Source organism: Chenopodium quinoa, unplaced genomic scaffold (genome assembly GCF_001683475.1).
Source record: "Chenopodium quinoa cultivar QQ74 unplaced genomic scaffold, ASM168347v1, whole genome shotgun sequence".
Taxonomy (NCBI): domain Eukaryota; kingdom Viridiplantae; phylum Streptophyta; class Magnoliopsida; order Caryophyllales; family Amaranthaceae; genus Chenopodium; species Chenopodium quinoa.
In genome coordinates, this window is record NW_018742205.1 from 7,004,156 (window position 1) to 7,030,034 (window position 25,879).

Here is a 25,879-nt window from a genome sequence, read left to right on the forward strand (position 1 = left end):
ATGCGACAGTTCGACCTTTGTCAAGCCATCCCCGCCCCGTGTGACACGAGTGTCCAGTTGCACAGGACAGACCGACGAGGAAAGGGGGAGGTTAACTGGGCAGTTCAGCATGCCCCTTACATTGACATGTGGGACCAGCGGCTGCAGCACGTCGCGGATGGTGCGCCTGTCCAAGGCCTGATGGAGTATCACGATCCATACATGGTATGGTACAGGAGCATTACCCGACGCTTCATCAACCCTAACTACACCCCACCCTCAACGCATTACCACCCAGCTTTTGGAGACATCAGTGGATATGTGAGTTTTTTGTCATTTTTTCTTTTCCTCCAATTTATAGTTTCTTTAATTATTAAAATGGCTGATTGTTGACTAATGCAGGCGTCTGATATGCTTGCTATACATGATGCACTAGAAGTCTTGAGCATATCATATCCCACCATACCGCAGTTGGATGACATTCACGCAATGACTGTGAGTAGCTTACAGAGACATGGTCATGGCCATCTTATCCCCCAAGGCCGGGACCAATCACACCGCCGTTCACACCGTGAGGTAGGCAGCAGTAGTAGGGGACAGACTCACACGTCCCCTACAGGGTCCCCCCTGTTTTTTGATGATCAGGAAGATATCGCCATCCACATGTCTGCGCCATACTCATCTCAAGAAGGACCATCTTCCAGCCAACAGACTCCTCCCCAGACCTCTGCCCCAGATCCTTTCATAACGGTATTTCAGTACTACCGTCGTAGAAGACCGCGATTGGATAGACAACAATTACATACAATAGATGAATCGGGATCTTAGAACTTCTTTTGTTAGTTGTAATCAGATTCTATAGTACATTGTATCCAAATAAATATTATCAATTTTACTAACCTTTTTAGTTCATTTTCTGTACATTATCAACTTCACCATACGCATTCATTCTTTTCATTGTATTGGTTGCTGGTGTTGTTGTTGTTGCTGGTGTTGTTAATGTTGCTGATGTTGTTGCAGTTATTGTTGTGGTTCCTGTTGTTAAGGTTGTAGTAGTTGTTGTGATTGTTGTTGATGCTCTTGTTGGGGTTGTCGCTGTTGCTCTTGTTGGGGTTGTCGCTGTTGCTGTTGTTGTAGTTGTTGTGGTTGTTGCTGCTGTTGTTGTTGCAGCTCCTGTGGTTGTTGCTGTTGTTGTTGCAGCTCCTGTGGTTGTTGCTGCTGTTGCTGTGTAGCTGTGTTTGTGTGCAGAGATAAAACGCCAACCATGGTGGCGCTTTAGGGGGGTAAATTATTTTCAAAAAAATCACTCAGGGTAAAACGCCAACGACGTTAGCGTTTTTGTGTAAATGTGTTTTTTTAAAAAAAAATTGCCCAGCAGTAAAACGCCACCCTTGATGGCGTTTTATCCTTGACTAAAAAATTTAAAAAAATAAATGCCCAGGGTAAAACGCCATCCTGGTTGGCGTTTTACTCTGGAATCTTAGTTTGGTAAATAGTTTTGCCACGCGTCTTGTTTGGGAAATTGTTTCCCAAAAACGCTTAGTTTGACAATTTTTCCGATATCTTAGGAGTTTAGGACTAGTTAGCAATGTAACTGTAATACTGAATTACTGAGTCTGTGAGTCAATCAGTCAGTCGTAGTAGTGGTAGTTTAGTAGACTAGACAAGTCAATGTTTAATTTGGACAACTTTAACAACAATCGTGGAGAGAGAAACACTTCACAGCACAGCTTCTTCCAGATTTTAGAGAGAGAAAACTAACAAACAAACAAACCAAAACAAAAAGAAAGAAACTTGCTTCAAATGAATTGGGATTCAAGACCTAGATTAGTGAGAAACAGATTTTGAGCAAGTTTTCATCGAAATTCCTCCGTATCATTTTTGGAAAAAATGTCTTTTTTTAATTTTGTAAAGGGTCAACTATAAAGCTTCTTTACTTGGAAATTGAAACTGGGTTACTTTGAATTTGGTCATGAATTTCGTAGGAAATTTCTGCACCAAATACCCAATTGAAGTTTTGAGATTGGGACCTAATTTCCCATTTATTTTCTTACCAATTTTTGGGTTTCTACAAAAACCCCTAATTAATTAGGGTTTTGGGTATTCAATATGACCCTTTAATTTTTCTGGGTTTCCTTTTAATTTGACAGATTTCATCTTAATTTTTTAAATTTTAATTTTTTTGGGGTTTTGGGTTTTAGCTTAAATGGATGGAAATGAAGCAGCTTTGCATACTGCTATTAATGCAATTGAAGCTTTAGGAAGAGGTTTTGATTTGAACTTTGATACGAGGTTGTTGTATTGCAAAGGAATTGCTGGGTCTAGGATTCTCCAAATTGATGAAGAACCCACTTGGGATTTAAGGTTGTCTAATCATATGATTATCCCTAATGTTCCTAGGTCTATCAAAACTGAACACTTCCACGAAGGTCGGGAGAGTTTTAGTGTTTGCTCTTATGATGAGGTAATGTTCTAAAATTTCTCGTCTTTCAATTAGAGTTGATTTCAGATGTTTTGTTTCTTTTTGTTATTTGGTGTGTATATATAGAGAGCCGTAAAGGCCGAGGTGGGGACGGGATTCGATCCTAGGTCTTGGGCAAGTCTTTTACCAACTAAGCGAGCTGACATCCACTGTGTTGTATTTTTTGTGGTTTGTGGGATTTGTTTGTTATTGCAAATCATTAGTGTTGATCACTTGATCATCTAAATTGGTTTTATAGTTCTTATTATCTGAAATTTTACAAATTTTATTGTTCTGGTGATGATTGTTGTATTTTAGGTGTTAAGCTGCATCTTTTATATGGTTTATTTATCAGTTTGTAATTTAACTGTAACCTTAATTAGAGAGCATTTATGTGGATTTTGGGTTTTAGCTATAATTTTGTGCCATTATCATCGAACAACAAAGGCTATTGCTGTTTTGGTTTAGAAAGTTTATTAAAATGATTCCTATGTATGGCTTGAGAGGTTGGATCCTATCCAGTCTCCGTTTTGCGTTTTCTAGTTCAATGAACATCTATTGTCGTTGGAATATTTGTTATTTGTGTTTTTAATCCCGAGCTAAGGGTTGGATGATTGAGTTAGGCTACTTGCAAGCTCAGTTGTTTGTTGTAAATGGAAGTATAAATTGAGCTTATAAGACGGTGCATTTGCTTGAAGTGGGATGGTAATTCATACTGCATCATTGTGCATGTAGAGTTTAAGCTACTCATGGTTAGTCCTGTAAGAAGTTTTGGACATTAGAACTTCAATCAACAAAGGCTGAAATTTGAGAGACTGGAAAAATTCTTCTGTTCAGATGCTGAAGAGTGTGGGATACTGGTAAAGTGGATCTTTATGTAGGAAAAGTTCATCTTGACCTTGTGTTGGTGAACTGACCGGTGCATCTCCTGCTTACTATTAGGCTCCTTGCAGTGCCTGATCAATAACATTCAGGAGAGTCACTGTTCCCCCTTGGCTATTTATGGAAGCTGAAGGACATCTCAATTTGCAAGGAAGGGGTAAGAATCGGAATGAGAAGTGGAGGCTGGAGGGTGTCTTTACACCTGGGTGAACACTTGTGAGGGATGATATTTATGTATCTAAGAGGAAATTGATTCTTATGCAATTCTTTGTAGTATGAGAAGTGGTAGTTTGCTGCAGATACAATGGAAATGATTGCTCAACCACAGAATATTCTGCAAAATGCCATCAAGTTACATTCACTGGCCTTGGAGCTCCATGCATATGAAACTTACTGAATTGAAATGTGAATTGTCGAGCAATATTATGAAAGCTTGACCACAAGATTAAAGCTGACTGAACTTTTTATATAGGGGGTGTAATGTTAGTCTACATGGGTGTCAAGAAAAGGATGACTTGACTCAGAATCAGTTAAATATTTGAAAAATTGTTGTGTTGGGATGACTTATGAGTTCAAGGCATTAGATAAAGATCATGAAAGACCACATTGCTATCTGTAGTTGATCTGGCTGTAACTTTGGCTATCTGGACCATATTAGTGGTCAAACTGAATTCCATAGTTTTGGATTATACAAACCCTTTATTTTCTTTGTATGTGACTTGTCTGCTTTCTACTTGGAAGCCTTGATTCTTGGAATCTATGTGGCTGTAGATTCTATGTTAGTTTGTGACTTTGTGTTATGATTGCTTAGCTATTCTTTATGATTTGTTCATTGATTTAAAGAGCTAGGTAATTGTGTATTTAAGAAAGACAAGGAATATGAGTATGTTGTGCTAATAGTTAGGTACACTGATGATGATATTACCATGAATTGACATGATTGTGATTCAATGTAAGCTTGACACTGCATGAAACTTTGGCATATTATCTGAGAAATAGCAGAAGGGAATGCATCGTTAGATGTAATACATAGACCCTGAAAGTAATATGTGAAGTGAGGTTTGAGGAAAATATGGTATTGGATAGGGCGGTGTGGAGGGAGAAAATTCAAGTCAACAATATGTTGTGATTATATATATGCTTTCTAAATTTATTTTAGTGTTTTATTTTATTATTTTATCCCACTAATGTTTTATGAATTGTATTGATTTCCTTTGCTAAAGTTTTCTCAAACCTTTATGTTTTTTACTCCAACGTTTTAACCACTCCTTGAAAACTTTCCTAAATCTTATTCTTTGTTCTCTTTAAAACTCCCCTAAGTTTTTGGATGCTCTTCCTTTTTCTCACTTTACTTACCTTTTTTTCAAACTTTTTCAAATGATTATCTTGTTATGTCCTTTTCTTTATATCGTACGGTTCCTTATGACGATTCATGTTAGCCGACCCCAAATCATTTTGGGTCTAAGGCTTTGTTGTTGTTGCTGCTGTTGTTGTTCCATGCGAACAGAGCAATACCATTTGCAATTTCTTTAGTTACAGTATCACGAGTTGGATCTTTCATTTAGAAGTCATGTGATGCTTTATTTTCCACTCCCACTTCCTCTCAATTTGTAGACATTCAAGATAAATGCTTTCATTGTCCGGACTAAGCCGTATTGTATTGGGAGTGGTAGTTTTGGTACTAGATACCTTTTGACTGTAGGGAATTTCTTAGTAAAAAAAAATACAGGTTTACATTTACAAGTTTTCCCTGTTTGGCTCTGCAGAGAGTTCCCCTTTTCACCCCTGTCAGCTTGTGGCATATTATCTCAATGTACTTGTTTTTCCGTTCTAATTCATCTCTCATGGTTATTGCATCAGATGGTGAAGCACTTTAATAAAAAAGCTGAGCTAATGGCTGACATTCCTCTTGGAAGTTTCAATTCTGCATTTAATTTTACTGGTTCGAAGCACATTGATGCAGCATCCACTAAATCCTTATCAGTGGAAGGGTGTGTCATCCCACTTGCCAAATTTCAGCTTGCTAAGTCTTCATGGGTTCTACAGGAGAATGTCATCAGGGCTATCCCTACTTCATGGGATCCGCCTTCATTAGCTAGGTATGAGTGTTCACTGAACTCCTGTGGTGTTTTGAAAGAAATGATTGGGTTGCATTACTTTGTATTTGTGATGCCCTCTTATTGTTTGTTACAACTTTCTTTTTTTTCCCCCAGTTTTATTGAAAACTTTGGGACACATGTTATTACATCCATTACCATCGGTGGTAAAGACGTAATATATGTTAAACAGCATCAATCATCACCTTTATCTGCCATGGAAATGAAGAACTATGTTCAAGAGATTGGAAACCAGAGGTTTATGCAAACAGACCCTCGTACAAGTTCAGGTCCAATTAGAGTAAAGGATAAGGCTAGTCTCAGAATGTTTCTTCTATTGGTTGTCTCCATCAGTCTGAGCTGTCATATTTTGACTCAGTTCTCATGCTTGATTTCTTCCGATTGTTGTTACAGGTTGGTGATTCAAGCTTGTTCAACAGCCAAGGAATATATCCGCAACCGACAAATGTTCCATCTCTTAATGGAAAAGAAGTAAGGACTTCAGTGCTTACTTATAATGAAATCCATACGTGTTTGTGGAACATTACTATTTTTACTTTATATTCTACAGAAATTTTTGCCAGGGCTGAGATTTAGTATCACAATTGTGACAATAACTCTACTTTTGGGAACAAAATTTTACAGTAAATAAAAATTGTGATTTTGAGTAGCCTTTTCTTCTTAATTTGGGACTTAAAATGTACTTAATGGGTACTTGGTGTATTTCTGAAAATGTAGGGATATACGGTCCTCAGGGTACTATTTGAAAATTCCTATTTTCTTTTTATTTCCATCTTTGTGAGTGCTGACATGATTTTGATACTCTATTTTGTTACATCCCTAATACCTTAGTGCAACTGGTCATGCAGGATATCACTGTCATTTTTAGGCGGAGGGGAGGTGATGATCTGGAGCAAAGTCACAAACAATGGCTTATGACTGTGCATTCTTTTCCAGACATCATTGAGATGGCCTTTGTCCCGATAACTGATCTGATTAAAGATTTAGCAAGAAAAGAACACCTCAGCCGAGCAATTAATCTCTATCTGGAATGTAAGCTGTCACCATATTCGATGCACTCCGTTGCAGCATGAACATATAATAATTAGGGTTTTCAGTTTACAAGATTTTTTATGTAATTAACTATATTTGCAGACAAACCTCCGATTGAGGAGTTAAGATATTTCTTGGAGTTTCAAATACCTCGGGTATGGGCCCCTATGCACGATAGGCATCCCGGTCATCAACGAAAGGAACCTGTGTGTCCATCTTTGCAGTTCAGTTTAATGGGGCAGAAGCTTTATGTTAGCCAAGAGCAGGTAACTTTGCATTCAATCACATGTTTCTGCATTTTGATATGCTTGCCTAGCAATATAGCAAGACTACTATTTGCCTGTGTTGCTTCTTCCTTAACCTTGGAAATGTTGGAACTGGCCGGTGGCTAATGATTTCATTTAGTCTTGTCCTGGATCATGGAAGACATTTTATTCAAGTTAGATTTTGTAATCTGTTTGATACTTTGATGGGTCCATTATATAAAATTTTTATGTTCCAGACCCTTTTTTTTTTTTTTTTTTTTTTTTTTTTTTTTTTTTTTTGTACTTAGACTACAGAAGCCGGTTTTATAACACGGAGTTATATCTTTATGTAGTTTTATAATTCATCTTTTTGCCGATATCTTGTACACTTTCCTTCTAGTTCTTTTTAAAACTAAATTTATCATCTCTTATTTGGCAAGTGGTCTTGCTCTCCTCTCAACACATGGACAAAATTTCTCACTTCATTGCATGAGTTAGTAAGCCTTTAATTCCACAATTTTAAATATATTGGATGAAGGGGGTAATTATTATGGGGTTGGAAACTTATTATTGTGCATTGAGGATTGAATACATGTCACACAGATCTAAATTAGAGAGAGAGATGAAGAGTAAAGGGGCTGAAAACAGAGAATTATTTGTCCATTGAAAGGAGATAATCTTCCCGAAGTTTCTTATTGTCTCCTACAAATAACAAAGAACACTGTTATTAAACAATAATTAGCTCTGGTTCACAGAATCACAGCTAAAAGTTGCATTTCCTCTCTACCCAAAATATTTTTTGGAGAAGAGGAGTTTGTTTGGAAGTAATTGTCTAGTTTAAAGTGGCCTACTCAAATGTATCCATTGGTTTCTATTGTGTTTTTGTGTTTGCATCTCATGCCTTTGTATCTCGTATATGCAGGTTTCTGTTGGGCGTAAACCTGTAACCGGACTAAGATTATTTTTAGATGGAGCCAAGCAGAACCGATTATGTATACATCTTCAGCACCTGTCATCTCTCCCAAAAATCATGGTTCCATATTGGGACTCTCATGTAGCGATTGGTGCACCCAAATGGCGTGGACCTGAGGAACAAGATAGTCGGTGGTTTGAACCTGTGAAATGGAAGAACTTTTCTCATGTGAGTACTGCCCCCATTGAGAGCCCTGAGACTTTTGCTGGAGAGCTTTCTGGAGTCCACATTGTCACAGGAGCTCAGCTCGGAGTGTGGGATTTCGGTTCAAGAAATGTCTTGTACATGAAACTCCTTTACTCTAGGCTTCCAGAATGCACTATAAGGAGGTCATTGTGGGATCATTCTCCAGCAGAAAAACCCAAGAAATCGGGTGGCTCAGAAAGCACTTCTGGTGTGACAAGTTCAGGCTCATCAGAAACTGTCAACGGCAACAAGTTGGTGAAATTCGTAGACATGTCAGAAATGACGAAGGGCCCAGAAGATCTCCCTGGTCATTGGTTGGTAACGGGTGGAAAACTGGGTATTGAGAAAGGGAAGATTGTTTTGAGAGTGAAATATTCATTGTTGAATTATTAAGGAGTTTTAGTTTCATGTTTTTGTGCAGTTGTGCGTCTAGTTTGATGTTTAATGCAAGTGAATTGGTTTAAGTAGCTGTGTAATTTGTCGTCTGGCTATTGGGGGATTGATAAATGTGCATTTTTTCCAATTTTGGTGTTAGTTATCTATTCAGGTACCATTGTAAAGTTTGTAGATAATGCTAATTTTGCTTGTATAAGTTACCTTAAAAATGATGTTCAAGTTTCCTAAAAGCTCCTAAGTTCCCTGGCCATTGAATCTTTTTTCTGTTTCGGTATCTGAATGCAGTGTATCCAGCGGCTGCACCCCATATTTGAGCTTGGCTCAACTAAGCTCGTCACTTCAAAGTGTATCTAGTGAAGTAGTGATTAGGGGTGCTAATTGAGCAGGGCAAATCGTGAGCAGCTTGAACTCAACTTGGTCAACGCTCGATTAAAATTTGACTCGAGTTTGCTAACCTGCTCGAATCAGCTAGAAACTCGATAAATGTACAAGAAATTCAATATTTTCTATTGTTCTATCTTTAAAAACAAAAAAATTTACTTTGACACTTAATAAATTTAAAAATAATAAACTTAAGTAGGAAAAATTTATATAAAGAGAATAAAATATAATCAACAAATATTTGAAATTCAAGAAACCTAAACCTTTAAACGAGCAACTCGTGATTGACTCGGCTCGACTTGAAAATTAACGAGCACGAGTCGAGCAACCCTCTGCTCGTGATCGACTCGCTCGATTACCACTGCTAGTAGTGATTTAGAAGCAACAGAGAGCATCAACAGCGGAAATATGATATAGAATTTATATTGACCTGATTTTAATTGGGTTGGAAAGTAGACTTCTAGATCTTTCCAACGATATGTTATTTGTCTTAAACCGAGTTCGGGATTTAAAGTTATGATAAAAACAAAAAACGCAAAAAAATTGAAAAATCTAGGGAGAGAAACGCCTAGAATTTTTGAATCTCCTAGGGACATTTGAAAATTCTAGGCGTTTCTCCTCTAGAGTTTTGAAAAAAAATATGCGTTTGGCCTCCACTCAAAAAAAAAAAAAAAAAAACAATTTTAACTCCGGCGATATGTCCGACGACCTTGCCCTGGGTTGGTGGTGGTTTGTTGAGAGCAGAGAATGTTAGATTGAGTTATAGGCCAGGGAAGAAAAACATGAAATCGTAAGGGCATGTTTGTCCATTAATATTTAAATGCGGGCGTTACCTAGTAAAGTAAGGACGTCGTTCGTATTAATCTTATTATTGATAAATTAGACACTCTAAACTACTCTATGTAAGAAATTTAAGGATAGTGATTTTCTTATAAAAAGAAATTGAAGTAACCTTCATAATTCAAACTAATTTATGCTCTTTGTAATATGTACAATAAAGCGTCCATATTCTTTAACATTATCCATTTTTTGTTTTGTTTTGTGGTGAATATATAATTATCCATTTATGCTTCATCGTCTTCAACTGTACATATTCTTAGTTTCCTTAAATACCGTTCTAAGGTCTAATAAAACTCCAAATTTGAAGTATTATTGTACTATATTATAATATCATAAATCCCTCGAAAATCTCCTTTGATTGTGCTTAATTTCTAACTTCCCCTTAGAATTGCAACGTTTCTTCTAAACTCTACTACTATTTTTTTGAACAATTCAATTCTAAACTCTACTACTATAAATTAGCTTAATGTGAGCTAACTAGTAAAAAAAAAGAACAGAGAGAAAAAAAGTGAAATAACACAATATAATAGAGAGCAAATATCCTACTAAAAGTCAATTGATTAAGAATAATGAAAATTAATAAGAGCAATAATAAGGGTACATGCTTGCTTAATGTAGTAGCAATTTATGAATTTATAATTGTGATTTTCATGTTATTGATTATTGTTACCTAAAGTTCTACGAAACAAAATTCTTCTAATTCTTTAACCTAGATCCTTATGTTAAATGGTCATTTCTTGCATTTGTGCAAATTTGACATTCTAGCAGAGTAGAATAAGTGTTACAATTTCTAATCATTGTTATATTTTTTTTCCGGTTTGTGTTTCCTTAGCTTTACCTGTGTAAAAAATGGAACACTGAAACCGGGCGATCAGGATTGATTTAGGCACTACGTACTCATGTGTGGGTGGTGTATGGCAAAATGGTGGTGTTAAGATTGTTCCTAAAAACAAAGGCAACAGAACCACGCCATCTTGCGTCTAACATGGTACCCATGAGAATTTTTGAAAAAGGTGTGTACACTTGAGAAAACCGAGAACCTCATGGGTACTAATGAGAAAATCAAGTTGCCATACAATATTACGGAGTACCAAATATTCAAAAGATATTATTCATCATTAAATCGACTCTAAAATCAATATGAAAACTACATAGTACAAAGCATGCACTATAAACGTACATTACGTACCTCGCAAACTTTGCAAACCATAACATACATTACGGCATATCTCAAAATCAATAAGCAAAAAACACATACAATTACTAATCCCTCTTACATACTCTTTCTCACCAATTCCCAAAAACTTTAATTTGGGGTCAAACCTTAAAAATTATGTACCACTTCTTTGGGCCCCTAATCCTGGGCTCAAAGACCAAGCCCCACCTTTGCCTATCTCATTTACCCTTCTTCAAAGCTCCTTTACTTACCCTACTCTTGAGCAGCAATTCTCCTTCCCCTCATTTGAGCATAATTTGGCGAACCATGACTATTCTAGCCACACCTGCAACTATACTAGTATACCGTCGGTATTGTTGTTTGTGTTTGTTTTTCTGTATAATTGTTTACTTATCACACAATAAAACAAAGCTTTTCAGTTTGTTGCTACTTCCTAGGAACATTTTAGAATTATCTCATATTTGATAATATTTCCTAAAATCTACTTGCTATGAACATTCTACAGTTTTATGTGATAGGATATATTCTGGGAAGATTTACTAATATTTCCTATAATCTAGAATTACCGTAAGATAAAGTTTGATGGGGGACTGGGAATAGCTCGTGTGTAATATAAATGTTGATGCTGGAGATTATACATGGTATCACCTAAAGATAAATTTTTTAACTTCAAAAATAATTTGTCATGGCTGGTATGGCGATGATCCACCGTCTCCTCCACCATATAAAATTGAAACAACATTATTGCAAGCCAGTGAGTAAATGTTATTTTAATTGTCTTGTTATGTTTTTTTTAAAATAACATGAGAACAATGAGTACTTTAACTAATAATGAATTGAAAGCCGTCGAACGTAATACGAGATTGTCTACCGTGAAAGTATTATATCGGGGTAATACTAACTTGTTTTGGACTGGGTTTGTGGTTGGTCTAGTAGATGACTTAGCAATTGTATTAACCACTACCCGTTGTTTGAAAAACACTCAAGATCAAGCTGATGATTTATTCCTTGTGTGTTTTTATGGCGAAAATGGTCCAAGTAGGAATTATAAAGCTACAACTCAGTTTGTGAAAAAAGAGAGTGAAATTCTTCTATTGAGTGTTAAGTTGGAGTTAGGATTAACTTATCCTAAACTCCTCTTTGCTTCAGAGTGAGTGGAATGTTAGCCCTGGTGATACTTTACTAGCGGTTTCTCATCCACGTACGCGGGCTTGGCGACTTACAGTTGGATAAAAATGCTCAGAGGACTCTTACTTTGGCGATGCTGCAGCCGATTATGATAAGAATATGGTAGTATTTGAGCATGATTTGGACCTAGTGTCCGGTTCGTCAGGATCGGCCCTAGCGAATGTTAATGGTCGTGTTGTTGGGTTGCGATCGGGAGATGTAATCGACAACTATCAGTTAGTTAGTGGGGCTCCATTACTCCATGCTCGTGATTGAGTTGTTGAAAATCGGCGTGCCAATCCTGCTGTTCAGTTGGACAAGAGTCATGTAGTATTTGTTTCGATACACACATGTCACCTTAAGTATGCCGTGCATACAAAGTATTTGGATGGGATAATACGAAATAATATGATTGTTGATGCTCAAGATCAGTCATTGAATAGAATCATTGAAGCATACATGAGGGCACGATCAATTAGTTGAGCCTCTCAATTGATGAAGATGATCTCTTTCCTTGTTTTTTTTTTCCCTAATTTGTTTTAGAACATATTCACTTACTAGTTGCTCAATGTAGTTTCTTTTAATGGTTATTTTATAAAGTATTTCTCTTATGTCAAATTACAAACAATGACTTTTCTCTTATGTCAAAGTATTTCAGTGTGTGTTTCAATGTGTATTTCACTCTACCTCTCTTTTACATGCTAAAAACACAATCTCGTAGATAATAGGATTTTACATTACCATGTTTTGCACTTCATATATTCATTAATGGGAATCGGTCAAGGTTTGCAAACTTTAACTCTTAAAATAAAATTGATGCAAACTTTTGGGGTGTTTGGCATTTGTCAATACTAGGATCGATTCTAGAGATGAATTTCAGGAATGGGTGCTTCGCATGGTAGATGATTTAATCTAGGCTTTTATTTGTATTGATGTCGATGTTAAAATGTTTTAAGCATTTTGGCAACAATGTAATATATGTGTTAATTAAGTGTATAATAATATACTTATAGTTTAACGTAATTTGTTAATTTATAAATAATTCTAATACAATTTGTTTCTCCAACAGATTAATTTTCAATTGTTTTTTTAGGACTTATCTCTGTTATGACAATGTAGGAGATGCATAAGTTTATATTTATATGAATGAAGGTTTTTTTTTTTTTTTTTTTTTTTTTTTTGTTTATGATATAAATATAGAAAAGTAATTAATAATTTTTTCATAATATATTCAACTTTAGGATAATAATATATTTCAATACTTTATTTTTAATAGTATTTTTGTAATAAAAGTTTCGTAATATATACCGTAGAATATATGTAAAAAAAATAAGTTTTTGAGTAAAATTGGATTAAATATGTTTTCAAAATAGAATTATGTATTACTGTAGGTTTAAAATGGATGTCAGTAAAATTTGGCAAAAAAAGTGGGGGGGGGGGGGGAGAAAGAAAAAAAATGCTCAGAGGACTCTTACTTTGGCGATGCTGCAGCTGATTATGATAAGAATATGGTAGTATTTGAGCATGATTTGGACCTAGTGTCCGGTTCGTCAAGATCGGCCCTAGTGAATATTAATGGTCGTGTTGTTGGGTTGCGATCGGGAGGTATAATCAACATCTATCAGTTAGTTAGTGGGGCTCCCTTACTCCATGCTCGTGATTGGGTTGTTGAAAATTGGCGTGCCATTCCTACTGTTCAGTTGGACTGGAGTCATGTAGTATTAGTTTCGATACATACATGTCGCCTTAAGTATGCCGTGCATACAAAGTATTTGGATGGGATAATACGAAATAATATGATTGTTGATGCTCAAGATCAGTCATTGAATAGAATCATTGAAGCATACATGAGGGCACGATCAATTAGTTGAGCCTCTCAATTGATGAAGATGATCTCTTTCCTTGTTTTTTTTTCCCTAATTTGTTTTAGAACATATTCACTTACTAGTTGCTCAATGTAGTTTCTTTTAATGGTTATTTTATAAAGTATTTCTCTTATGTCAAATTACAAACAATGACTTTTCTCTTATGTCAAAGTATTTCAGTGTGTGTTTCAATGTGTATTTCACTCTACCTCTCTTTTACATGCTAAAAACACAATCTCGTAGATAATAGGATTTTACATTACCATGTTTTGCACTTCATATATTCATTAATGGGAATCGGTCAAGGTTTGCAAACTTTAACTCTTAAAATAAAATTGATGCAAACTTTTGGGGTGTTTGGCATTTGTCAATACTAGGATCGATTCTAGAGATGAATTTCAGGAATGGGTGCTTCGCATGGTAGATGATTTAATCTAGGCTTTTATTTGTATTGATGTCGATGTTAAAATGTTTTAAGCATTTTGGCAACAATGTAATATATGTGTTAATTAAGTGTATAATAATATACTTATAGTTTAACGTAATTTGTTAATTTATAAATAATTCTAATACAATTTGTTTCTCCAACAGATTAATTTTCAATTGTTTTTTTAGGACTTATCTCTGTTATGACAATGTAGGAGATGCATAAGTTTATATTTATATGAATGAAGGTTTTTTTTTTTTTTTTTTTTTTTTTTTTTTTTTTGTTTATGATATAAATATAGAAAAGTAATTAATAATTTTTTCATAATATATTCAACTTTAGGATAATAATATATTTCAATACTTTATTTTTAATAGTATTTTTGTAATAAAAGTTTCGTAATATATACCGTAGAATATATGTAAAAAAAATAAGTTTTTGAGTAAAATTGGATTAAATATGTTTTCAAAATAGAATTATGTATTACTGTAGGTTTAAAATGGATGTCAGTAAAATTTGGCAAAAAAAAGTGGGGGGGGGGGGGAGAAAGAAAAAAAAATGCTCAGAGGACTCTTACTTTGGCGATGCTGCAGCTGATTATGATAAGAATATGGTAGTATTTGAGCATGATTTGGACCTAGTGTCCGGTTCGTCAAGATCGGCCCTAGTGAATATTAATGGTCGTGTTGTTGGGTTGCGATCGGGAGGTATAATCAACATCTATCAGTTAGTTAGTGGGGCTCCCTTACTCCATGCTCGTGATTGGGTTGTTGAAAATTGGCGTGCCATTCCTACTGTTCAGTTGGACTGGAGTCATGTAGTATTAGTTTCGATACATACATGTCGCCTTAAGTATGCCGTGCATACAAAGTATTTGGATGGGATAATACGAAGTAATTTGATTGTTGATTCTCAAGATCAGTCATTGAATGGAATCATTGAAGCATACATGAGGCCTCGATCAATAAGTTTAGCCTCTCAATTGATGAAGATCATCTCTTTCCTTTTTTTTTTCCTCTAATTTGTTTTAGAACATATTCACTTACTAGTTGCTCAATCTAGTTTCTTTTAATGGTTGTTTTATAAAGTATTTCTCTTATGTCAAATTACAAACAATGACTTTTCTCTTATGTCAAAGTATTTCAGTGTGTGTTTCAATGTGTATTTCACTCTATCTCTCTTTTACATGCTAAAAACACATTCTCGTAGCTAATAGGATTTACATTACCATGTTTTGCACTTCATATATTCATTAATGGGAAGCGGTCAAGGTTTGCAAACTTTGACTCTTAAAGTAAAATTGATGCAAACTTATGGGGTGTTTGGCATTTGGCAATACTAGGATCGATTCTAGAGATGAATTTCAGGAGTGGGTGCTTCGCATGGTAGATGATTTAATCTAGGCTTTTAATTGTATTGATGTCAATGTTAAAATTTTTTAAGCATTTTGGCAACACTGTATTATATGTGTTAATTAAGTGTATAATAATATACTTATAGTTTAACGTACGTAATTTGTTAATTTATAAATAATTCTAATATAATTTGTTTCTCCTATAGATTAATTTTCAATTGTTTTTTTAGGATCTATCTCTGTTATGACAATGTAGGAGATGCATAAGTTTATATTTATATGAATTATTTTTTTTTTTAATTTTTTTTTATGAAATAAAAATAGAAAAGTTATTTATAATTTTTTCATAATATATTCAACTTTAGGATAATATATTTCAATACTTTATTTTTAATAGTATTTTTGTAATAAAATTTTCGTAATATATGCAGTAGAATATATCTAAAAATAAATAAATTAGTTGAGTATAATTGGATTAATATGTTGTCAAATAGAATTAAGTATTAATGTAGGTTATAAAATGGATGTCTGTAAAATTTGGCAAAAAAAGGGTGGGGGGGGGGGGGGGGGAGAAAGAAAAAAACGGCGGGAATTTTTTTAACCGGAATATGACAATTGTCATTTCTGGTTTCGTGTTTAGTATATAGTTATTATGTTTGAAAGTGTGCTGTTGTTTCAATTGCTGCAGCTTATGTAAGTTGGCACCTGTTTTATGTAGTATGAATTTAGTCAGGGGTTAAAGTATGCTATTATTGTTATATGGTACTTGTAGATGATGGATGAGATTTATTAAAAGTGATGAAGATAGAATAAGTCCCTTAGGAGGGGACTATCAATAGGTAGGAACATTGGTGGAGATTGATGGTCATGGTAATGAACATGAAGGATTTTTTGATGTGAATAGGATACAGAGGGCTTGGAGAATATAATCTTGACTCAGACATTTGAAAATGATAGGCATGTCGCGTACCTAACAAAAATAACCTAACAAGACAACTACTATGTAGATAGGCAAGTAAGGATCAAATCCTAAGAGACTATGGTTTGACTAATTAAACACACTCAAAAAATCACTAAGCAAATAACCAAACAATAGTAGGAATTAATAACTAAAGAACTAATTTAAGCGATTAAATCTAAGTAATATGATAAATCAAAGACTAAAAACATCCAAGATCAAGCATCACCACGAATACAACTAATGCAATAGTCGTTCTACCCCTAACGTATAATTCAATTGATTAACGAGGAAAAGTAATCCATAAATAGTACCAATGGTCTCTCTTGAGTTATCAATGGCTTCTTTAAATACAATCAAGTCTACTTCCGTGGAATCATGTAAATTAAAGACTTTGAGCACATTACTCTAACTTCCTGATCATCCATTCAACTACTCCCGTGATGAACTTCAAACCCTTAATTGATTTATTCAACCCTGTCAAAACCCATCCCGTTGCGATTAAAACAATGGATTAATAACAATACTAATTATCCCTAATCTAGTATTGGAATGGGCACAACCAATTAAACATATCAATTGCAACTATCATTAGAGAATTTAAAGAATTAAATCATGTACTACGTATTAACCATACTCGGGTTCCGCAAGATCTTGGAATAAAGGAACTACTCACACATAGTAATGAAAATAATAACAAGAATTAAGGGAAACATAATTAACAATCAAAGGAATAAAAGGGAATAAGAAATACCGAATCTAGAGAAAAAACTAGGGTTCTAAGATGATGAATAATGAAATTATAGTGCTAAAGAGTATTCATAATAAGGCTAAAAGATAGGATTAATTAAGGAAACAAATCGAACTAAATCGACCCAAAATCGACCAGGCATGGGCGTGCCACACATGACATGCCCATGCCCAAAGTCAGAATCGATCTTTCTTAAACTTCCAGCAAGACATGGGCATGTCAAATTCTGACATGGGCGTGTATCGCTGGGCCAACTTCACTCGACGAGGCATGGGCATGCCCGCATTCAACACGGCCATGCTTCCCTTAGCACGTAGCTGCTAGCTCGAAGCACTTGACTCAACATGGGCGTGCCTCAAATAGACATGGGCGTGCCTCAAATAGACATGGGCATGCCTCAAATAAAACTTCAAATTCAACTTTATGCCTCTTCAAAACACAATTACACGCCTATGTCTCTGAGTGACATGGGCATGTCTGGAGATTAGCGTTAAATGACTTCAACTTCAAACATTGGCCTTCTAAGTGAATTGCAAGCTATGATCAAGATTCGCAACTTCGTAAAACCTTCAAATAGCTTCGTTAAATCCTGAAATACATCAAAAACAACGAATCTACTCATAAGAGCATCAGATGATCACAACAAGCCAAAGTAAGCTATGAACAACTAATCTAGACTCGAAAACTACCTAAATAGACTCTAAAAACATGCATAATATACGACTTATCAAAAAAGAATACACCCACACACTGTAACAATGGAAAATCTTGTACTCCAATCCAACGCTCCTCCCCAACCACTAAAGTCAGTGTGATTTCCTCCGTTGAGCCTTCAAAAGTCAGGATGGTTTTCAAAGGGTGGGAGGATATTGAGTTGTACTATAAAACTTATGCCGAGTAGTGTGGCTTTGGAGTTAGCAGGGTGCAAGGACATATACCAGCACAAAAGAGAGAAAGGGAATAACTTGGAGGTGTGAATCTTTGAGTGCACTTTATATGAGGGCGAAGCGTGAGGCAAAGAAAAGTTCGGGGCGAAATTAATGGATGTTGGTAGTTCTGCAGGAACTGTGAATGGTGTTATTGAATATGCACATGAAATCACATCTTTGTACTTATGAGAAGCTATTGAATATGTTTGAATCCTGGTCGTTGCCTTGATGAATTGGTTACTGTTTCCTCTTAATAAAGCCCCGCTTTGTGCTCCTAAGCACTAGGTTTGACTAACTTATTTCACATTCACATGCTGATACACTGCACCTTTTTCCATGATATTTTTATGGTCACCTTCAATGTTCGAGGGGTTGTGTTGGCCTCTTTGTGAACAAAGTACCTATTAAGAAGGGTCAACCATAAAAGTGCACTTGTTTTCAGATCTTCTTTTGATCTGCATTTATAGGCTTTTGTTTTAGATAAAGTAATATGTTCTGCTACAACTAGCATTCTTGTTGCGTGATTTTTTTGGCTCTTCATCTAACTATTGACAATGTTTTATCATTTTATTAAAACTTATAATGATTTGGTGAGTCTACCTTCCCTATGGAGTAATGATGGCATGAATTTAATCCATAATAGGCACAAGTAGAGTAAATGGTGTGAGTGCTTTACAGACCCTTACAGTAGAGGACTGAGTCTTGAATGAATAAGAATCTTATATTAGATTTCGACTGATTAACCTTAGTTTAAGTTATTATAACGAATTTTCCATATTAACTTATAAAAATGAAGTTTTCATGCAGCCGGTTTTGGTTGTGATTATTACTGATTAAGGAACCATTCTTCAATTCCTTGCATTAAAAGATGGTCTAAATCTTTTAATTGTAGCGCGGTGCAGTCTGATTCAAATTTCTTTATGGTTGATGGGGGTGGAAGGGATGAGGTGGTGAGGACTGACCTTTTGACCTCAAGGGTAGAAGATGGGGCTAAGCCACCACTCCATGCTTCTTTCTCAATCTTGACACATACACAATTGTGTCTTTTATGGTTATGTTAAAGGACTTTTTACCAAAGTGAGCTTTATTGGCAAAGTAATTACCAAATTGGTCTCGTGGCGAAAGTATTTCCCAAACTAAGCTTCTAGGGTGAAACGCTGTCTCGGACAGCGTTTTACACCCAGAAATTTTTTTAAAAAAATTCAAGACATAAAACGCTGTCTAAGACAGTGTTTTATGGTAGTTGACTTGTTGGTATGTATTGGAAAAAAAATACTGGAATACACGTATTGTATTTATGTGGAAGGCAGCGTTTTATGCTTTTAGTAAAACGCTGCCTGAGACAGCGTTTTATTTAAAGAATAAAACGCTGCCTCAGGCAGCGTTTTTTCTGCTGGACTGCATCACCAGCAGCCAGCTCCTGTTTCTGCCATCTGCTGCTGTTCCTGCCATCTGCTGCTGCCCCTACACATCACCCTCACCCAGCAGCCTCAGCCTCAGCCTCAGCCCCACCATCAACCACCACCCCCACCACCATCAACCACCTCCCCCACCACCACCGACCGCCACTCTCGACCACTCCTATGCAATCCAAAACACTCTAAACAATGCAAGAACATTCTCACCACTAGTCCCAACCTTTCCACCAACCTTGACCACCACCGACAACCATCAAACACTGGAAACCAACCCCAACAACACTACAACTATTGTGAAACAGCACTTTAAGTGCAGCTGACCAAATATATGTTGTTTGATATATATAACGGCGATGAAAGATCTAGTTTTACTGACAAAATTCAAATTCGGACAAATAAGGGAAATAAACTTCAAATTGTACAAAGAGTCATTTAAAAAACATTTCTTGTATTAATAATGTAAGCGTTATATACTACATTGTTAGATATCTGAGTACCACAAAAACATCAACTAACTAATATTATCCGGACTCATGTATTGGAGTTAACTGATCTCCATCCTATGTGTCCTCCGTCCGTCTACGAACACGCCTCGGACGCCTGCTGTAATGCTGAATGGTGGTGAATGGGTCTTGGGACGGTGGAGTCAGCTGGGTAGATGATGAGTCATCTTGGGTATGGCCGGGAGCGGTGTTATGGATGAAGTAATCCTCTGCCTGTGTAGAGCCCGAAGTATCACCTCCACCACTGCTATGTCCGAAGTCGAACTGTGAATGGTAACCACCTGCGCCACAGCTCTGTCCGAAGTTGAACTGTGAATGGAAGGAGTTGGGGTCATGATCGTCCCTTGGGTGGACGAGATGGCCATGGCCATATCTCTGCAAGCTATGCATGCCCATATCTCGCACCTGCTCGACTTAGGATCTGGTGGGTACAACTGCTAAGGCATCTGAAAGTGCATTAACCATCGCACCCATATCCCTCGCCTGCAGTAATCATCCATGACTTAGTAATATGATATAGAATTTCAAATAATTTTGGAAAACAAGAAAATGAAATAAACTCACAAGTCCGCTGATAACATCATAAGCTGGATGGTAGTGCGTGGACGGTGGCGTGTAGGTAGGGTTGATGAAAAGGCGTGTAATCTACCTGTACCATACCATGTAAGGATCACGCGGATCCATAACACCCTGAAACAGGTGACCGGCAACGACAGACTCCAACCGCTGGTCCCAAAGCTCAATGAATTGATGATGCTCCTGTGCCCAGTTTGTCTCCAACTTTCCCCGACGGTCAATGCCGTGGAGGCGGATACTAGTGTCACAGGCCATGGGGATAGGCTGGTGAAGTCCGAGATGTCGCAATACTCGGTCCGGTAGGTGGCTCTCCACGACCTCGAAACAGATCATGGGGGTCCTGGCAAGCCACTCAGCACGATGCTCGAGCAAGTGTTCCGGCATGGCCTCTACCAACACAGCAAAATAGGGATCCCATGTCATCTGCAATAAGGAAATATCATAAATAGGTTAGGGCAATGCCAATAAACAGTATAAAGAGTAAACAAAAGATTACAAATTTATTGCAAGATTCCACCTGTTCATCCGTGAGTCGGTCGAGGGCGTCACGGTAGTAGAGAAGACCTCTCGCTGTATGTGCATGTGTCAGTCTGGGAACCACCCACCTATGGCAACAAATTATTTAATAAGTTGTACTAGCTAGTTATAACAAAATGCGGCAACACAAGTGTAATGTTACGAACCTACAACCGTATGCCTGATGGGGTTCAGGGAGCGGGGGAGCATCGTACGCTGCGTACTGATCGTCCTGGTCCAGCTGCCCCGGACGGTGTACAACAGGCCTACCTGGTCTCCCTACATGGATGTGCTCCCAAGCCCATAGCTGTTTAAAAAATAAAATAAAAAGGTAAAGTATAAATAACGTCAAGTCATTATCAAACTAGGCTTAAGGATAATGATGAGGTTTACCTGTAGCACAATCAAAGGACCTCCGATCAGCTGTGCTCCACGCTATGATGCTCTACACAGATGGCGATACAAGACCGCCAAACAAGCACTATCCCAACTATATCTACTACATGAATCTATCGTTCTACTACTATAGCTAAAAACAAATACAAGCTTATGTTTCAGTTGATCTAGTTGGGCAAGTTTTGCGGTTGTGACCTTGTTGGTGACAGTAGCTGCATTTAGTCCTAGGTTGGCTAGTCTCATCCATTTCATTGCGTATGTGTTTTGACTTTGGCCGACCTTTCCTCTTACCATGCTGCCGTCCGGGATGAGTCTAGGTCCTGTGTACTGTGTCCAAGTGGTCTGACATGGAATAGGCCAGAACTGTGGTGCATACGTGTTCATATACGCATTTGATTGCAGGAAAGGGTCCACCCACTGCCTCTCTGACAGTGAATAAGTCTCACACACTGCTAGAACATGAGAGCATGGAATGTGGAATATTAGGGGTTTGTTGCATGTACAGGTTCTCAACTGGAAGTTAACAGTGTGTCTATGGCCTCCCTTTCTACCAACTCGCTCCCCCCTATGTGTCGTCACTTGGTAAATGTGCAGCCGACGGTTATAGGCATCCACCCTGTGGTATCTTGCTTTTGCTGTGTTCTTCTCCAAAATAGCAGTGCCCTTTGGGGGATATGCAAGTCCCTTTTCGGCCCTGGACTCAGCAGATTCTCTTTTTAAGGTGAAGTACCTGTTAACTCTGTGGAAAGTTAACTCAATAAGGGACATAACTGGCATGAACCGAGCACCTTTCAAAACATTGTTAAATGTCTTAGAGAAGTTTGTTGTACATATCCCATGTCTGTGACCAGCGTCGTGAAACAAAGGCCACATAGGAAACGACACTTGGGCAATATACTGTGACAATTTGGTACATGCCTGACCAATCGAAAACAAATCAGCTTGCAGTTTTCTTTCTTGCCTTCGGTACGTAGCAGCCTTGAAAGTATCTCTCGTGATTGTGCTTCGCACGTGAGATTTCAAGTTTGAAGCCAAGTGACGAACACAAAACCTGTGATAGGCTTTGGGCTGAGTGAGTCCAATGTTAGGATCATTCATTGCTGCAATGATCCCTGCATGTCGATCAGATATAACACATAAGCCATCTCGTTGCGTAACTCTTTCCCGAAGGCAGCTCATAAACCAAGACCAGCTGGAAATGTTTTCCCCCTCAACCAACGCAAAAGCTAGTGGAAATACTTGGAAGTTTCCATCCACACTTGTAGCTATCAAAAGTGTTCCTTTATACTTCCCGTACAAGTGTGTCCCATCGATACAGATAACAGGCATACAATGTTTGAAACCATCGATACAAGGACTAAATGCCCAAAACACTCGTTCAAACACTTCCATGTTGCTGGTATACCTACCCTCCACTAGAGCTTTGTGTTTCCATATGACTACGATTCCCTGGTTTGACTGTTGCAGTGCTTGCATGAACTGAGGAAGTCTGCTGTAAGAACTCTCCCAATCCCCAAAAATTTGAGTGATGGCTTTGTCCTTGGCATACCATGCTCGTTTATACGGAACTTCAAAATGGAATTGCTTGGAGATGAGTTCCTGTATGAATTCAACTTTTAGAGTCGGATCTTTCTGCACAAAGGACTTCACATACTTAGATATTATGGACGAATCCAAGTGTCGGTGATCAGTACATAGTACTTCGGTAACACAGTTCTCCCAGTGCGGGCCTTTGTATGTGACTATGGTGAAGCCACGCGAGTGCTCACTTGTCCTGGTACCCCTTAGAGACCATCCAAATTTCTTCTTGCAACGCAGATGAAGGACACTCTCATTTGAGGTCACTGTGGTATAGAATTGATTTCTCTGTATAGAATACATCTTCACCATTTCTTGAAGCGTTTTCTTACTGTCAAAGTACATCCCCTTCTCGAATTCTCCCCCTGGAAAAAATGATGTATGACTACCCGAATCGGCCCAATACTCATCAACTTCATAATTCTCATTTATCTGACTAAACCAGGATACTGCAGTTCTAACCAAGGGCTCATCAATTTCCATCTGCCCAGCTTCAAGATCCATGTCATCAAGTCCATCATCCTCCTCCCCATTATCGTCCTCATCATCTGTATCCGCATACACATCGTACACCGACAATTCGTTATTCACAATATTATCAAAATTACTTGGCTCTTCTTGAGACAGTGATGCTTGCACCTCATCTCGCATCGGTGACGGAGCCACGGTGTGTGATGTCAAAGGACCGGATTGGCCGAACATTGTCACACAGCCCCCCGCATGTGCAGGTGATGTTATATGAGGACTAAACCGCATGTGCATCTCCCTCCAACCAGATTTTCTTGAAGCCAAACCTGCGAGCCAAATTCAAACCAAACTGCACTGCAGCTGCTTCAGCCATCTCCACTTCCCACTCCCCTTCATACCTTCGAACTGCAGCTAGTAAGATCTTACCCCTGACATCCCTTGCAACCACCCTAAGACTAACATATACGCCCTGAACAATGTGAGCTTCCACATTGAGTTTAACAAGTCCATAAGGGGGGCAGGTCCAAGAAGATGTCGAGATAAAGGTCACGCTTGAGGATTTATTGAACACTTTTTTAGCGTAAATGCTATAGTCAAGAACAAGCCTAGAGAAAATAGCTGCAACATAAACCGGAGTGAGTGTCATATTCTCACGAACTAGTTTATTTCTGCGATACCAAATAGCCCACGCAAGAGCAAGGAATTGGCAGAGTTAAGGCTTCTCAATTTTTTTGTGCAATCCATAACAATCTCGTTGAGAAAGACAAAGATGGTGCATCCTCTATAAGCTGAGAATAATTGTTACGTTCCCACACCTCCTTTGCAATATTACAGTTAAACAACACATGCATAATAGATTCCACAACAGCACCACAACAATTGCATACCTCATCATTAGCGATATGACGACGATGTAGCTCTTGTTTCACGGCCATACTCCCCTTGCACGCTTGCCATGTGAAATGACTAAGCTTAGGTGGACCGCCTAGATTCCAAACTATCTTCCAAGCCTGCCTTTTATTCTCAGATAAAGTGTTAGCAACCCCTCAACATGACCCAATCTACCGAGCCAATAGCCCGACTTCACTGTATATTCCCCATTCTTCGAAGGCCACCAAAGTAGCTTATCTTCCGGCATCGCATAAGAAATAGGCAATTGGAGAATGAGGTTACGGTCCTGCACAGAAAAAAGGGATTGCAATAAAGCCCCTCTCCACTCTCCGCATTCCTCATTGATCAGCTCTAAGACTCTCAACTCCGGATCAAAGTTCATATCATGTACAGGTATAGCGGTAGGGGGTTTACCAGGGAGCCAAGCATCCTTCCATACTTGTATATTTACCCCATTCCCCACACGCCATTTGAGCCCTTCAAGCAAGAGTGATTTCGAGCCCCAAAGACATCTCCATGAATAGCTAAGGTCATATCCGTGATATGCTTCAAGAACCGAGCTGTTCTTAAAATATTTTGCCTTAAGGATAGCGTGTGTAAGAGTGTTTGGTCTTGTGTGGAGTCTCCAAATCTGTTTCGCCAATAGAGCCTGATTAAAGACCTTTAAGTCTCTAAAACCCATACCCCCTAGATATTTCGGCAAACATAAAGAATCCAAATTATGCCAATGCATCTTCCTAGACGATTCCGTCGAACCCCACCAAAACCGAGCTAACAAAGAGTGAATTTCATCGATTAAACCCTCCGGAATTTTAAAAATGCTCATCATGTATGTCGGGATTGCTTGAGCTACCGCTTTGATCATTACCTCTTTCTCAGGCTTCGATAATAGCTTCTCCTTCCAACCTTGTAACTTTCTCCATATTATCTCCTTTAATGATGCAAAAATCACTTTCTTGGATCTTCGATGATTGTAGGAAGGCGTAAATATTTCTCATGCCGTTCAACCTCGTTTACTCCCAAAATGTTCACAATTTCCTGTCTCCGTTCTTCAATAACACTCTTGCTGAAGACTACATCGGTTTTATCAAGATTGACACTTTTCCCGGATGCTCGCTCATACTTGTTGATAATTTTAGCTATCTTTGAACATTCTCTAACCGTAGCCTTAGAAAACAGAATGCTATCATCTGCAAAAAATAAATGTGAAATTCGGGGAGCTCCATTGCAAATTTTCATCCTACGAATTTGCTTTTCCTTCGCCGCCTTTGTAATCAAAGTAGAAAAAGCATCTGCAACAATGAGAAATAAATAGGAAGAGATATGGTCACCTTGCCTCAACCCTCTAGAAGGAATAACCGAACCAGAAATCCTTCCATTGATTTTGAAGGAAAAAGATACACTCGATAAACA

At 37.6% G+C, this 25,879-nt stretch overlaps 3 protein-coding genes across 3 annotated transcripts; 2 read left to right on the forward strand and 1 right to left on the reverse strand.

Annotated features, from left to right (window-relative positions):
- LOC110732820 lies at window positions 1-1,233 on the forward strand. Its single transcript, XM_021912824.1, has 4 exons — window positions 1-300; window positions 382-729; window positions 888-1,112; window positions 1,228-1,233. The coding sequence occupies exons 1-4, from the start codon at window positions 1-3 to the stop codon at window positions 1,231-1,233; spliced, it is 879 nt and encodes a 292-aa protein (XP_021768516.1).
- A 428-nt stretch (window positions 1,234-1,661) lies between these two features.
- Window positions 1,662-8,526, forward strand: LOC110731093 (MACPF domain-containing protein CAD1-like). The gene is made up of 7 exons (XM_021910937.1): window positions 1,662-2,443; window positions 5,183-5,421; window positions 5,536-5,731; window positions 5,833-5,910; window positions 6,288-6,471; window positions 6,574-6,737; window positions 7,639-8,526. Exons 1-7 carry the CDS (start codon window positions 2,186-2,188, stop codon window positions 8,266-8,268), a joined length of 1,749 nt encoding a protein of 582 aa, XP_021766629.1. The 5' UTR covers window positions 1,662-2,185; the 3' UTR covers window positions 8,269-8,526.
- A 16,046-nt stretch (window positions 8,527-24,572) lies between these two features.
- On the reverse strand, window positions 24,573-25,295 carry LOC110732828 (uncharacterized mitochondrial protein AtMg00310-like). The gene has a single exon (XM_021912833.1). The coding sequence runs from the start codon at window positions 25,293-25,295 to the stop codon at window positions 24,573-24,575; it is 723 nt and encodes a 240-aa protein (XP_021768525.1).
- Between the last annotated feature and the right edge of the window lie 584 nt (window positions 25,296-25,879).

Bases quoted from the DNA above. Each gene is read 5' to 3' on its own strand.
- LOC110732828 (XM_021912833.1), bottom strand. From the start codon at position 25,295: ATGATGAGCATTTTTAAAATTCCGGAGGGTTTAATCGATGAAATTCAC.
- LOC110732820 (XM_021912824.1), top strand. From the start codon at position 1: ATGCGACAGTTCGACCTTTGTCAAGCCATCCCCGCCCCGTGTGACACG. The intron at 301-381 runs GTGAGTTTTTTG...TGACTAATGCAG, and splicing joins TTGGAGACATCAGTGGATAT to GCGTCTGATATGCTTGCTAT. The intron at 730-887 runs GTATTTCAGTAC...TAACCTTTTTAG, and splicing joins CCCCAGATCCTTTCATAACG to TTCATTTTCTGTACATTATC.
- LOC110731093 (XM_021910937.1), top strand. From the start codon at position 2,186: ATGGATGGAAATGAAGCAGCTTTGCATACTGCTATTAATGCAATTGAA. The intron at 5,422-5,535 runs GTATGAGTGTTC...TTTTTCCCCCAG, and splicing joins GATCCGCCTTCATTAGCTAG to TTTTATTGAAAACTTTGGGA. The intron at 6,472-6,573 runs GTAAGCTGTCAC...CTATATTTGCAG, and splicing joins AATTAATCTCTATCTGGAAT to ACAAACCTCCGATTGAGGAG.